The 16710-nt window shown below is 39.8% G+C and overlaps 1 protein-coding gene across 1 annotated transcript; it reads right to left on the reverse strand.

Moving 5' to 3' along the window:
- Positions 1-7450: 7450 nt before the first annotated feature.
- Positions 7451-10395, reverse strand: LOC147453307 (uncharacterized). The gene is made up of 2 exons (XM_086519143.1): positions 9548-10395; positions 7451-9321 (listed from the first exon to the last, which is right to left on the reverse strand). Exon 2 carries the CDS (start codon positions 9314-9316, stop codon positions 7880-7882), a length of 1437 nt encoding a protein of 478 aa, XP_086375269.1. The 5' UTR covers positions 9317-9321; positions 9548-10395; the 3' UTR covers positions 7451-7879.
- Positions 10396-16710: the final 6315 nt, after the last annotated feature.

Genomic DNA, 16710 nt, shown 5'->3' on the forward strand with positions numbered 1-16710 from the left:
TTCCCATCTCAATATTTCAAGAGAAAAGTTCAAGAAATTACATTGTTTTTTTAAATTGTTACACTATTTTTGTCTATTTTGGGGCGGCATTTCTCCTTTTTCCATGCCCTCAATCAGCATTTTTTAAATAAAAAACGACACGATATTAAGACAAACTAAGTCAGACGGTTGCACATCTCCTTAGGTACTATTTTTCAATGCTTTCCACGGTTGTAGAAAAGACAAAGCCTTTTGCAGTCAACCTTAGTTTCTACCCAAAGAGCAAAGTACTTTGCTTTCATCTATGCTCATCTTATAAATTCCTATCTCAATATTGCAAGAGGAAACTTCAAAAAATTATGCTATCTTTTTAAGTCTTTACACTTTTTGTCTATTTTGGGGCAGCATTTCTCCTTTCCCCATGCCCTCAGTCGGCACTTTCTAAATTGAAAATGGCATGATATTAAGACAAACTAAGTGAGATGCTTGCACATCTCGTTATGTACTATTTTTCAATGCTTACACGGTTGTAGAAAAGACAAAGCCTTTTGAAGTCAGCCTTAGTTTCTACCCACAAAGCAAAGTGCGTCAATTTTTGGATGAGGCATAGTCCTTGCATGCACAAGGCACCCGTTCACACTTTGGAACTATAGCTTTTGTTATTATACAGGGCCATGCTAGCACTTCAAAAGCTAGTCTTTTCCAAGGTGATCTTGTTGTTGTAGATGGGCCAACAGCTGAGGACCGTGCCACTTTAAGGCTTATTTATCTTCACCCTTCTATTAATTTGCAGCTTTCTAATATTTTCCTCTCTTGCTATCACAACTTAATTTGTGAATGCACATAAAGACGATTACCACGCTATTTTTCTCGCTCTAGAGATCGATGTGCATCCTATGTTTATTGCACGAAAAATAGGTTCCTTCACAGGTTGAAGCAATACACTCTCAGCCTTGGATATTACTATCGTAGCACACGTCAAAAGTCCTCGTCTCAAGCACCGTTTGGAGGAAGCATATAAGGCCCATATTATTGATGTTGGTCACAATCAAGAAGTAAGTATTGATCTTGCTTTTCCTTTTTCACCTCAATAACTCAAGAAAGCTCTAGCTCGTCAGATGCCTATACATAGATAACTAGCACACTGAACTTTGTGAATCTGAACTCAATTTTGGTGGAACGTTCTTGCGGTCAGTGCACTTTTGCTCTATTTACTCAAAATCTACGACTATTGTTTTGGTGCTCAAGATTAAAGGAAAGATTTTGGCCAACAAAGCTTCCCCAATTGATGTCTCCTTAGCGGATGACATAGTCGACAATACTTACCTTCGTGAATACACGTAAAGATAATTACCACGCTTTTTTGCATGCTCTAGAGACCGATGTGCATCCTATGTTTGTTGCACGAAACATAGATTCCTTCACAGGTTGAAGCAATACACTCTCAGTCTTGGATATTACTAATCTAGCACACGTCAAAAGTCCTCATCTCAAGAACCGTTTGGAGGAAGCGTATAAGGCCCATATTCTTGATGTTGGCCACATCAGAAAGTGAGTATTGATCTTATTTTTCCTTTTTCACTGCAAAAACTCAAGAAAGCTCTAACTCGTTAGGTGCCTATACATAAATAACTAGCACACTGCACTTTGTGAATGTAAACTCAATTTTGCTGGAATGTTCTTGCACTCAATGCAAATCTGCTAACATTCACCACCAACAAGAGGTGGACTTTTTCTCTATTTACTCAAAATCTACAACTATTGTTTTGGTGCTCAAGCTTTAAGGAAAGATTTTGGCCAACAAAGCTTCCCCAATCGATGTTTCCTTAGTGGGTGACATAGTCGACAAAATATTGTAGCTTGCCAAACTTTGTTGACTTATATGCTTCTGATGTGCTAGATGCACGTGAGCTACTAGCCTCCGTTGTTCGCACTAGCAAATTCACTGTCAACAAATTAGGCCTCATCACATCTTTTGTCAAAGAGACAAAGTAGTGCTCCTCTACAACATTGAAGCTCCATCATCTCCACGCCAAAGCACACCCTTTGTATTATATTTCTTTCATCCATTACTCATCTTGTAAATTCCCATCTCTCTCTCTCTCTCTCTCTCTCTCTCTCTCTCTCTCTCTGAGTGTGTGCGTGTTTCATTTACTTATCTTCCTTCCATCGCATAGTGTAAGGGGAGGAAAAACTGCATGTACATGGCTTCCTCAACCAACCATAATGCATCTTTTGAACAACTCATTCAAAATGATATTGATAGTGCTTTTCTTGCTAATCACCCATGGAATAACAATGTTTTCCTCGTGCTCAATAAAATAATAAAGTCGCGCTCGCCATTACAAAAAATCACCAACATTATGATAGAAGCAGTGAGAGAATCATTGGAGCAAACACCAATGATCACACCTTCTCTAGCGCATTTGGCTTCCAGTAAACATGATTCCTCTATTTTGACCCAAGTATTAAATAGCCACAGATCATCTATTAGTATTGCACTTCATATTATCCATGTGTTCTCCTTTAATTTTGTATTGCATGTGATGTTTATATTTACGGTGTGCCAATAACTTCACTCAAAAACACAACATTCAATAGTGGAGCCGACCCAGCAACATTTCACAAACACAACATTGTTGACAGAAGTGGTGACCTATTTTTTTACTTGGGGGACAACCGATCCTCACATAAACGCAAACCTCGTACTTGGGACAAAAAAGAGACAGAGTCATTGACAGCTTTGATTCTCTAGCAACGGAATGACCTCCCTATCTCCATCGCGAGGCAATTTGCTTGCTTGGGTGACAAAACCATTGGAGAAATAGGAGCAATAACATCAAAAATTAAAAAACTTTTAAAAAACATACCCCACAGCTCCGTCCAACATAAACATTGAACAAGCCTACCCATCACAAAAAGCTATACAACAGTACATAGAAACAACAAACGATGCTCCTATGTATCGATGTTATAAATGTGGACGTTTAATGTTTTTTCAGAATTAGCTCAAAAAGGGTGTAGGTCGGCACTTGGGAGGTCTAGAAACAATGAGATACACGAAAACTACGTTTGCACTTCATGCGGTCGTAGAAGGCAAGAACATGGTGCATTGCTCACCCAATTGCATTCCATAGGATTTAACCTCCCCTTGGCTACAGTAGAGAAGCTAAATCATTTAGAAAGCCGCCTTGTAATTCCTAGGCTACCTTTCACCAAAATTAGGGAGCTTACATACGATGGTCAATTTGGCTTGCAAGGTAGCGTTGTTAATGTTTTGGAATGCTTGGGGAAAACACAACAAATATTGCCAAGGTTTATTCATGATGAAGCCTCGATAATAGTAGGTATTAACCGTCGTCTACAATACAATCATTGCTACCTTTCTGGGGTTGTTTGAGCGTTGCTTACAATTAAAGCCACTGCTCAACTATTGCAAACATCTTTATACAAGAAGGAAAATATTACTCTAAACAACGAGTGGGTAAGCCATTTCCAAAGTCTTCATTTTCCTTTACCTGATGATTTTGTCGACGACAATCAGCCATCAGAAGAAGATGATCTAGCTACAGATGTCATGCTCCATGGAATTGAGTCATCACAACAAGTAGTAGGTCACAACGACAAAATATTCTTTGTAGCTCCTGCCGAGGGAAATAATCCTTTGAGTATTTTCAAAGATGAATACTATGAAGAACTTAGTTTCCCTACTATTTTCTATGGTGAGCCCCGTAAATACCATACACTTGCTATGCATAAATATCAGCACTTGGCTCAATGGGAGATTATACATAGTGATAGAAGGTTCTCACTAAATTTAGAGAACCTTTTTTTCAAAACAGTCAAAGTCACGACTCAAAAAATCTTGGGATCCATTTGGATCAGTATGCGCAAAGGCAAGCTAAACCACAATACACTAGTGGCCGCATAGGTTGTTGGAGATACTAACATTGAGAAGTTCTTGTCTTCCCAACTTGGATATCATGACTTTGAGGCATTGTGAACATCACCTGACTACAAAGAGAGACTAAAAAAAAAATGCTTTTTCTATGATTAGACAACTTGGACCACCAACATTATTCATCACATTTTTTGCGGCTGAGAAACGCTCGAAGCCCTTGATTAGAGCACTTGCTAAGCTCAACCCCATCACGCGTGAAACCACACAAACAGAAGCATCATACATACGAGATTTGATCCGAGCCGACCCTGTAAAACAACAGTCCGCTTTTGCTTGAACTGATTTAACGAAATGAAGAAATTGCTAACCAAGGATATAACCATATTGGGAAAACTCAAAGATTACTTGTTTGTAACCGAGTTCCAAAGGCGAGGTATCCAACACGATCATGGGATCCTATGGATAGAAAATGCTCCTATCTATGGGAAAGATCCCAACGGAGATGTTGTGGACTTCATTGATAAGTACATAACAACTGACTCTATGCTCCTTCCTGTAGACTTACAAGAAATTCAAACACACAAACATAGGAAGACTTACTTCAGAAAACGAAAGGGATGCCTCTTTGACTTTCCTCGCTACCCAATGCCTTTTACTATGATTTTAGAACCCTGTCGTTCTCCAAATAACAATATCCAATACAGAAGAACGAAACACAAACAAATCAAAGATAACATGCTACTACTAGATTATAAAGCAAATATTACATTCGAACAGTGGCTCCTATCTATGGACCTTCAATTTGACGATTATATCGAAGCTATATCATCCAAAATCTCATGCCCAACACTTTTGTTAAAAAGAAATATCAAAGATATTTACACAAATAACTTCAATCCAACCATTTCAAAGCTATGGGATGCGAACTCAGATATACAATACATTTTAAATGCACACGGAGTAGCTACCTATTGCACCTCATATATAACAAAATTTGATAGCACACTCATCAAAGCAATCAAAGACCAATTTAACTCTTGCATTGAAAACAATGCAACTACATACGATAGACTTCGAAAAATAGGATACACGATACTAAACACACAACAAGAAATATATATTGCACTTTCCCTACCTCTCTACAACGCAACTCGAGAACATCAATTGCTCGAAGCTATCTCGCCCTCTTTCTGGCATGACCGCATAAAATCTTATGAGTTAACAAGCACCATGAGACAAACTAACAAGACATTCATCGACATACTCAACAGGATATGCGTTTCAGAACACACCAACGAAGACATTTTGTACCTCAATACACATTACATGTGCAGAGTACCTCATCCAGCCATCGTCTCCCACCTTTACTATGCAAACAAAGATAAAGACCTACACAACCAACATATTTTCAACACTACCATAGGGACAAAACTATTTATTGAAGCATAAGACACAAGGGAAAAAAATTGCAGCAAAACTATTCAAATACCAATAGATCTAAAAATGACAGCAGGTCTTCACAAAAAACTTCACATGAAACCAGGCCTAATTGTAGAACTTTGTGCTGGAAATATTGACATTCTAGATGTCCTAGTCAATGGAGCCGACGGTATATTCAAAGCGATAACACAAAACTCCACGACACAAACAATCTGGATTCACTTTCAAACCACTAAAGTAGGCCAAAAAACTAGGTATGAAAACCAACAACTATACATTGCATCAATAGATATGGAATGGACACCAATCCAAAAAATAACACGTGAGTTTCAAATAGGAAAGAACTTCCTAAACACTATTACTAGAACACAATTCCCAATTCAACCTGTAGCTGCTAGAACCATACACCGCGCACAAGGCTTGACACTAGACACCTTGGCTTTTGATCCAACTAGCTAGCATTCGAAGTCACGGCCTCGTGTACACTGCCCTCTCTCGCGTAAGAGATCCCAACAACCTTTACCTCCTGGAAAAATTAACTTCCAACCATATTAAAGTAGACCAAACAGTTCTAACTGAATTACACCGCCTCAAAACACATGTGACTTGGCAACCTACACAGCTTAACCTCCACTCTTTGCCTGGAAATCACTTGATAATACAATCTTTTAACAATGTGTCCCTAAAGAAACACCACAACAACCTTATTCGTGATAATAGCTTAATGGCCTCCCACATTCTTTGTGTCCAAGAAACAAAACTACGACATCCTAACACAGGCCATAAACGATTACACAAACACTCAAACAAATGGCCCCATGGGTCCGTATCCCTCTTCACATCAAACAAAAACATACATCTACAACGCCACAACATCATTTCCACGAATGAAATAGAGTGCATTGCAGCGCTCCTCAACACGCCACATAATCCACCAATAACCCTGATAACATTATACCGCACACCCTCAACTCCACTTCCCTTCCTCCTGCAAAAATTGACCACACTACTCAGACCAAACCTCCAACACACCCCTACCATTTTACTCGGTGACTTCAACATCAATGCCAAATACCAAACACCTGAATACCTTACACGTTCTAACCTTCTCTCCACACACAACATGACACAACATATAACCCAAACCACAACAATCTACGATTCAACTTTGGATCACATTTGGACTACAAATTCCTTCACTAACATAACAACAGGCACTAACTACTCGTTTTGGTCAGACCACTCCATTATTTACTTGTTGCTCCCACTAAACTCCAAAAACACATTCCAATCCTCCCCCCTTCCTACTTCCTAAAAGCACCTCCACAAATCCTGCCTCGTGATCCCTTACCTTGTTTTTGCAATAGAAAAGAGAGGTGGAAGGTGAAGTACTCAATTTTTTTATTTAGAGGGTTGCTTGGTACCCAATATGATATCTTGTGTACTCTTCTTTTATTATCTTCCTTCTTGTTTATATTTTGTTAATTGCTTTTTATGTTAAATTTATTAATTTACTTATCAAAGAAGTCTTAATATGTGGAAAGTGTGGGTTTAGTTCTAGAAAGTGCATCATATATACATGTATTTACACACACACAAAGTACACGCACGCACATGTGCACAAACACACACACACACACACACACAAAAACATACATACATATATACATACATGCATACATATATACATATGTGTGTGGGTAGGTGTGTGTGTGTATGTGTATATTACACACACAAACACATATGTATATATGTATGTATGTATACATTCACACACATATGTATGTGTGTGTGTTGGCACATACGTATACATATACATAGGTATGTATGTATGTATGTGTGTATATATATGTGTGTGTGTGTGTGCGTACACAACTCGCACTAATAAAATACTTCAAATATTATTCCATAGTTATGTCACTTGTCTTACGTGAAAACGAATGGACTAAACACAAAGTCCTTGTCTTTGCTAAAGAAGAAAATACGAAAAGGTCGCTTCAGTATAATATCCCACCTTCTATTTTTTTTGAAATTTATGTTTGAAAAAGTTGAGAAGAACTTCAAAAAGCTGTGGATTTAAGAATCGCTGCTTGGAATATGGAACTCAAAATTTGGATGCAACTTGTTTTACATTTTTTGCAAGTGAACTACGTCTTATTTAAGAGTATGTTATATTGCTTATGCCTCCTACTCCTTAGAAAATTCATTGCGGCTAGTCCAGTTAGAGGATCACAAATGCGCCACCACACATATTCGGGCGATGATAAATTTCCAGCGTTGCTGCCTATGTGGCAGCAACCATTGTCATTAAAAAGTTCAACATTTTTCAAATCAATGATGATTGCTAGTGCCACATAGGGCACTAGCGCTTGAAATTTAACCGCGAGTCATATATTCTGCTCTCGCATACTTGTGTCCGGACTTGTGTATGTGTGGAGGAACTTGATAACAAGGGTGTACTACTCAACAAGGCAGAGATATGCTAAAAATAGCATTGAGTATAACATCATGAAAAGATAAGAAATTTTGAGAACCATTATTCCCCAAGTGCATGGATGTCTAGCTCGACACGTGTGGCAAGATCCATGCAAACCAGTTAAGGGTGGGCTTTTCAAATGTGTGCCAATCCTTAATGGTGGCCACTACTGCCACTACCATGCCACCAAAACACATGACGTAGCTGGCAGTAGTGACCACTACTAACACTACTGACACTACCATGCCACCAAAACGCATGCCGTAGAAGAGCACTTGCTGGATGAAACATATGATGGAAAATGTGATGCAAAATGTGATGATACCAAGGAAGAAGAGCAAGACAGCTAGTGCTGAAACTCGAGACAGATGCATATAATGATAGATATAGTATATGAGAAAGAGGGAGATGAGGAAGATTGCGAGATCGAATAATATTATGATAGTGAGAATGTTAGCCCTAAGATGATGATGAGACTTGATAGGGTGATCCTTATAAAAGAGACGTGAGAGTTGATGAGGGGTGAGATGTAGAAGGAGAGGCCGTTGGTAGTTACCGCAGGCGGCGATGAGGATGCAGAGGAAGAGGAGAATGGCCTCTATGGGACTCACATGAAGATGTTGTGCCATACGTTGTATCACGCCCAACATGTAACCGCCCACTTGTAGGGCTGTCACCACTGTTTGGAACCGGTTCCGCATGCGTAAGTACCGGAGCTCCTTGTACTCAGGGGCTAGACCTGACCTCAGCAGCGCCAATCTATAATGCACACTTATTTCTATGTATTTTCGAACCTCTGCCTCGTCATGAACTGATATAGTGTGTTGATGTGCTTGCTGCAATATATTGTTTAATGCATCTGATTGAACTGTAGGGTCTTCATCTGCTTGAATGTCTACATCTGCCTCTGCTTCTACGTCTGCTTGAATATTGTTTGCATCTGCTTGAATGTTTACTCTGCCTCTACGTCTGCTTGAATATTGTTTACGTGCTTGAATCTCTGCATCTTCCTGATCTGCTTGCAGAATGTCGTTATTAAATATTGTGCTTGCGGGCCAGAGTTCGAGAGGGCACCATTTCTCCTTTAGCTCCTTCAAGCTGTAGACCGTATGCGTCCTCCTCGTGAACAGATTCCAGCTTTGATTTCCCGACAGATTCAGAATCATCTCACTAGAATATTGATTCTCTACGAAGATGGGACATACTAGCATAATCGCAATGCGGTAATGATCATCAAGGCAATGTTGCAACTTAGCCCACCTCCCTGATAAGTGATCAGGGTCCGCTTTTTTGTTGTCCGCTTTTTTTTTGTTCGCGAGGGTCCTCTTCCCTGCCCACACATATATGGCAAACGAGAAGCTTGCGAGGAGCCCCATTTGAGGCATTCCCAAAAGAAGGATTGCCTGAAATCTCAAAAGATCAGTGAAACTTTTCCAGGTGGTAATTAAGCCCCAGTTGGCAGCTGCAAACAGAACAAAAGTGGCGGCGGCAGAGGAGAGTGTTGGCCCCAACGATCTCATGGAGGCTACAACAACATGTGCAGATCCAAATTAGACGCAAAATTATTTCTCTCTTTTCCACACGAGCGCAAGATAGGACAGCAGCACGTCCTCTCTCTCTCTCTCTCTCTCTCTCTCTCTCACACACACACACACACACACACTTCCTTATAGTCTCTTAGTACTCTCTTAGTACTCTCTAGTTAGTAATAGTACTATCTATGAGGTTGTGAGATAGCAATATTGAAGTACCTCCTGGCTCCTAAACGCCACAAAGTTCATTTCTCGCGCACAAGAAAAATCTTAAACATTGATTGTTTAAAATATTACTTGTGTGTGTTTGAGAACGAGAGATGTGCGGCAACAAATATTGATTGTGTGTATTGTTTGATCGAGAGAGAGAGAGAGAGAGAGAGAGAGAGAGAGAGAGAACAGAAGGAAGTAACTTCCTTATTTAAAAAGGCAAAAGTGATTCCTCGCCTAAGGAAAGACTATAAAAAGTAAAAGTCATTCCTTGATGCTATGTGAAGCTTCCCTTTATGCACGCACAAAATTACAACCAAAAGTCCTTTGTTGTTTCTATTGCATTGTGCTTCCAAAGAACCATAGCTTTTAGCTCTCCATTAGTCCATGCATAAGATTATAAAGTTTGAGAAAACTATTGCTATGCATAAGACTATAAAGTTTGAGAAAAATATTGCTTGTGTGTGTTTAAGAACAAGAGATTGTGCAACAACAAATATTGATTGTGTGTAGTGTTTGAGAGAGAGAGAAGCATACTTGAAAAATAGCACACCTACAGGTAGTAATATTGATTCCTGAGGGGGGTGGGGGAACCAAGAAGTAGTATTTTATGCAGAGTTAAGTTTGTGAACGAGTTCATGAATGAAGCTAATAACAAATGCATCAATTAATCTCATATGAATGTTAAGTAGAAAACTTTATAGTCTTATGCATGGACTAATCCCGGAGCTAAAAGCTATGATTCTTTGGAAGCACAATGCAATAGAAACAACAAAGGACTTTTGGTTGTAATTTTTGTACCTATCAAGGGAAGCTTCACATAGCAAGGAATGACTTTAACTTTTCATAGTTTTTCCTTTAGAATCCGCAAAGGATTTTTGGTTGTAATTTCTGCGTATATCAAGGGAAGCTTCACATAGCAAGGAATGACTTTAACTTTTTGTAATCTTTCCTTAAGCAAGCAGTCACTTTTGCCCTTTTTACATAAGGAAGTTTCTTCTCTCTAAATCCACAATATCTCTCTCTCTCTCTCTCTCTCTCTATATATATATATATATATATATATATATATATATATATTTTACTCGAGGAAGTGACTTGGATGGGGCACGTAGACTCTTTGGGATCGTAAATCTCAAGAAGTAACACTACCTCAACAAGCAAACCAACACTCAAAGATCAGGGAAATCTACCTATGTCCTTTCTCACAGTTCTAAGTCATAATGTCATTTCGGCACTCGAACGGACTCGAAATGCAAGGAAACTTTAGGAGGAGGTCTAGGACAGCTAGAGGCACTATCCCACCAAGTTTGGTCGCAATCCGACAAGGTACCAAAATCACGATTCATCATGAAAAAGGTCTAGAAAACTACAACAGAACTGTCCATAACTATCGCACTATGGTCTAAGAACACTTTCCTATGGTCAAAACGATCAAAAACAATGATTTAAGCACTGAAATTTGCAATTACAGCTCACATACACGTAGTCGCAAACCACAACAAAACTGACAATGCTTACACTTGAATGAAAGAGCAAAAAAAGAGGAACACAATGCAAGTTTCGGAAATAAAAACTGATTACCCAATCGTTAAAAAAACTGATTACAAGTTAGAGCATCTTTGTAGCTTGAGCGTACCTTTTCAGAGATCCCTTCTTCTTTAAAAATAAGCCTCCCTTCATATTAAGGTTATTGACATTTATACCTAGGGTATTCTAAATGGCCAGTGGCCGGCTCACACAAACCTTTACAATTAACATGATATCATTTACAACTGAGAGAATTGACCTGCTACTGTAGAATCAAGATTTACCAAGAGTATCACTACACTAGCTCGGCAAAGTAATTGACTATAAATGTGGTGTCCGACTACGTGTCCGACCAGATGGATGCTCATTCAATCTGTCTCTTAACATTCCCCCCTGCCTAATTTGTGTCGTTCCATGACACGACCTTATGCAGTCGTGTCATATGGTTGTCTTCAACTTTGTCTTCAAGGTTGGTATTCAGCTTGGTAAGTGCGTTGTTGTTGATGACGCTCCCACTTCCTTGAGTGATGCATAACTGCCGTGTTGTTGATATGTGATTTGAGCTTTGGTTGTCGTGGCAAATTTTCTTCTTGTTGTGCATTTGCCTCTGTGTTGCCAATCTTAGCCGTCATAAAGATCGATGTTTATGAGTCTAAGCTTGTAGAACTGATCCTCTTTGTGGCGTAGACTTTATGATGGATTTTCTTTCAAGGTCCACTGCAATTTTAGTTTTCCACAATAGGTAGCCAATGTTGAAGCACTTTGTGAGCTACGTATGGTTGTTGTGGATAGATCGCTTGATGAATTTTTCATTGTTTGTCATTGTATGCCATTCTTTGACTTGCCATTGTTTGATGGAGCTTTGTTGTCGACCTTGGAGGATATAAAAGATTCTCTTGATAAGCATATGGAGACCTGCAATTTTTGCTCGAAGATGTTGTCCATTGATTTCGGTAGACATTTCCTTATTGCTGATGTATAAAGTAATATATATAAGAAGTCGATGATGTGATTAGATTAGGGTCTAAAACCTGAATGACCAAAGGGAAAAAACCCGGTGGAAAAAAACTGTCTTTGGTATACGCTCTTATTGGAGTTGAGCATTTGGACCTGAAGTACCTCTCATGTAAGGTGAGTGCTTGGGAGAAACAAAGGAAGAGAGTCTAATGCAAGTGCCAATTGTGGGACACTATATGCATATGAATATTTGGTGGCGGAGGAGAGTGTTGGCCCCAACGATCTCATGCAAGCTACAACAACATCTGCAGATCCACTCATAATTTCTTTTTTGAAAACAAACACACAAAATATACAAAGTAGACGTAAAATTATTTCTTTCTTTTCCACATGAGCGCACACGTAAGACAACAGCACGTCCTCTCTCTCTCTCTCTCTCTCTCTCTCTCTCACACACACACACACACACACACACACACACACACACCCTTCCGTATAGTCTCTCAATAATCTCTAGTTAGTACCTAATGGCTCCTAAACGCCACAAAGTTCATTTGTCGCGCACAAGAAAAATTTTAAACATTGATTGTTAAAAATATTACTTGTGTGTGTTTGAGAACGAGAGATTGTGCGGCAACAAATATTGATTGTGTGTATTGTTTGACAGACACAGAGAGAGAGAGAGAGAGAGAGAGAGAGAGAGAGAGAGAGAGAGAGAGAGAGGAGGGAAGTAACTTCCTTATGTAAACAGGTCAAAAGTGACTGCTTCCTAATTAAGGAAAGACTATGAAAAGTTGAAGTCATTCCTTGTTGCTATGTGAAGCAACAAATATTGATTGTGTGTATTGTTTGACACACACACACACACACACACAGAAGAGAGAGAGAAGAGAGAGGAGGGAAGTAACTTCCTTATGTAAACAGGGCAAAAGTGACTGCTTCCTAATTAAGGAAAGACTATGAAAAGTTGAAGTCATTCCTTGTTGCTATGTGAAGCTTCCCTTGATACACGTACATTGCATTGTGCTTCCAAAGAACCATAGCTCAAGATTAGTCCATGCATACGATTATAAAGTTTGAGAAAAATATTGCTTGTGTGTGTTTGATTGTGCAGCAACAAATATTGATTGTGTATATTGAGAGAGAGAGAGAGAGAGAGAGAGAGAGAGAGAGAGAGAGAGAGAGAGAGAAGCACACCTAAGCACATGACAAAAGATGTCGGCGAATCTATTAAAAAATGGAGATTGGCCATGGAAAACTAGAGAGAGTACGACTCCCTATAATGCGGACACACCTACACGTAGTAATATTGATTCCAGCGGGGGGGGGAACACGAAGTAGCTTTTTTTTTTTTGGAAAACTGGCATTTTATGGAGAGTTAAGTTTGTGAACGAGTTAATGAATGAAGCTAATAACAACTGCATCAAGTATGCGCCTCTAATTTTCGAAGCTCGTCGAATTAAGGGGTATCTTGGCAGATGCCTTGGGAAAAATGAAAGCAAAAGGGGAGGTTGCACGAAGATTTTCAACTTGAAATGGACCCATGTCCTTCAGCATGGCTTTGTCTGTGTGGTAGCTGCGGTGATCACTTAGGTCGCGGCACGATAAGATGTAGGCACCAGTTGGTTCGTGCGGTGGCATTTGAAAGGAGGCGGATGAGAGCAGACGACAACTACAAGCGCTATCGAGCGTAGTAGTTGCACTCAGACAGCAGGGCAGGGATTTTTGATGTCTCAATTCAGAGCGCCAGTGAGGTTGCCATCGCCCAAATGGGTGTGTGTGCACGCACGCGCACGCGTGAGAGAGAGAGAGAGAGAGAGAGAGAGAGAGAGAGAGAGAGAGAGAGAGAGAGAGAGAGAGAGAGATAACCTCGTGTTGTAGCTCTGCAGCTAAACGATCGAGAGAACCACAGAGGGGGGGGGGAGCACGGGGCAGAGGGCGTGCACTGGTTGCAACTAAGAGTATGGTGTTAAAACTTAAGCAATTGAAGGAATCTTTGGAAAAAATTAATTAATGAAACGCAATAGACCTGAATGTTTAGTAGAAAACTTTATAGTCTTATGCATGGACTAATCGTGGAGCTAAAAGCTATGGTTCTTTGGAAGCACAATGCAATATAAACCACAAAGGACTTTTGGTTGTAATTTTTGTACGTGTATATCAACGAGAGATTCACATACCAAGGAATGACTTTAACTTTTCATAGTTTTTCCTTTAGAATCAACAAAGAGTTTTTGGTTGTAATTTATGTACGTATATCAAGGGAAGCTTCACATAGCAAGGAATGACTTTAACTTTTCATAATCTTTCCTTAAGCAAGCAATCACTTTTTCCCTTTTTACATAAGGAAGTTTCTTCTCTTTAAATCCACAATCTCTCTGTCTCTCTCTCTCTCTCTCTCTCTCTCTCTCTCTCTCTCTCTATATATATATATATATATATATATATATATATATTATTCGGAGAAGTGATTTGGATGGGGTACGGAGACTATTTGAGATCATAAATCTCAAGAATTGAACCTTAACAAGCAAACACACTAGCTCAACAAACAAAACAACACTCAAAGATCAGGAAAATCTACTTATGTCATTTCTCACAGTTCTAAGTGATAATGTCATTTCGGCACTCGAACGGACTCAAAATGCAACGAAACGTTAGGAGCATGTCTAGGACACCTAGAGGCACTATCCCACCAAGTCTGGTTGCAATCTGACAAGGTACTAAAATCACGATCCATCATGAAAAAGTTCCTAAAAACTACAACACAATTATCTAGAACTATCGCCCTATGGTCTAAGAACACTCTCCTATGGTCAAAACGATTAAAAACGATGATTTAAGCACTCAAATCTTCAATTACAGCTCACATACACTGTCAGGAATTTTTTGGATGAAGATAAAGTCCCTAATCCATGCTAGAAAGTTTGCTCACTAGCCTCGAGTACATAGATGTACATAATGCTTTGAGTTTTCTGAGTGCTCTTGTAAAATTTATGTATAAAGGATTGGTTCCGCTTAGTCCTTTGCAAAGAGTTTTGGGTTGGTCGAGCTCTTAAAAGATGGTTTTCAATGAGTATTTTCAATCATGCTTGATAGCCGATGAATCAGACTCATACATCATAAGTTACATGCATTGGAAGTGGGCGGTTCCTTACTTAGAAAGTGGGTTTGGATCCATTCGAGGAAAGGCAAGTGGTCTGATTTAATGGATTCAATTAGAAAAGGTGTGGCGGAGAATTTCTGGACATAGCCAAGGTGATAAGCTCCGAGCCGGGCTTTAAAGGATCGCATTTGGTGCTCAGAGTCACCCGCTACGCCTCCACCAAGATTGCTCGGTGAGGGGAGCAAAAAAAAAAATTTATAGGCCTAAGTGGGGAGGTGGGAGGATGGTGCCAAGTGGCAATGGAGTAATCCCACATGGGGGGGAGCAAGTGAACATTGGAGGGTATAAGGGGGGCAGTGGGTACCCCTGAGGGTGTATCAAAGGAGCTAATGGAGCTTCCTTGCCTTGCTTGTGAGGTCTCGTGGGTGTTGGGGGAGGGAGGGGGTGCCATTTTCAGTCCAAACCAGCTACCCAGGCAATTGGCCACCTTTTTGGTCCACTGGACATCCCCTTTCCCCACTTGCCTTGGTCAAAAAGTGGTCGACAACACATTTTTCACCCAAAAAAGGCCTAAAATAGACCAATCTCGGACCAATCAAAAGGTGCCCAAATGGGAAAATGATGTCCGCTAAGAGGAGAGAGAAAATCCCTTGGGATCAGAGCCAAATAAATCCCCTTTCAATAGCTGTAATTCTTGCAATTCCTCGCACACCCTTTTTCCTAAGAGAGACTAGCTTTTTTGGAGATTTTGAGAGATACCCCATCTTCAAAAGCTTGTAACTCTCTCGTCTGGTATCGGAATCAAGTATATGGATAATCTACAAAGGTCTACAAAACACGAGATTCATCTTTATGGTCTTGGTTTTCATAAAATTTAACTATGGCTCGGGTTAGAATTGTTTTCCGCCCGACTCTACAGGTGTTCGATATAGGTGTTTTCCGCAGCTTTGTGGTGTTTCTTTCCGAAGGTGTGGTGTGTGCAAGGCTATAGAGGTTTTCATTTTCCTTCTTGTCTACATGCTAATATCCTTTTGGTGCCCCCATGAAGGAGCAAGTGCTCATATACTCCAATTCCTGTGAAATATGTCTATTCTGCAGTCAGTGAATGTAAATGGGATGTGGGTCCTTATGGACAACAGCCTATGTATGTGCAAATTGTGGACAGTACTTAAGGTGATCGTATAATTGGATTGCATGCTTTGGAGGGTTGTGAGGTTTTGTGAAGCCAAGCACTAGGGGCCGGATTACCCATTGTGAAGTGGATTAGGTACTGGAGCGATTCATCGACATCCCTTGAGTTTTCGACGTCACATGTAAGTTTTTTTGTGGCAATCAAACATGGCAGACGAGTTCTCACAGTTTCATGGATTGCCTAATGAAAATGCACAGATGTTTATTGAAAAGTTGGAATTAAATTACTTGCTGCGAAATATACTAGATCAAGCTATATTGTTGCGGCTGTTGCAATATAGTTTACAGGATGAGGCAAAGGTTCGGTTGAACAATTTTGAGGATTTGATGCATGCACAAAATCCAGGGGTGGTTTTGGACTAGAATCGTGTGAATCAAGCTTTCCTGG

Source organism: Adiantum capillus-veneris, chromosome 8 (genome assembly GCF_014529385.1).
Source record: "Adiantum capillus-veneris isolate H3 chromosome 8, ASM1452938v2, whole genome shotgun sequence".
NCBI classification, from domain to species: domain Eukaryota; kingdom Viridiplantae; phylum Streptophyta; class Polypodiopsida; order Polypodiales; family Pteridaceae; genus Adiantum; species Adiantum capillus-veneris.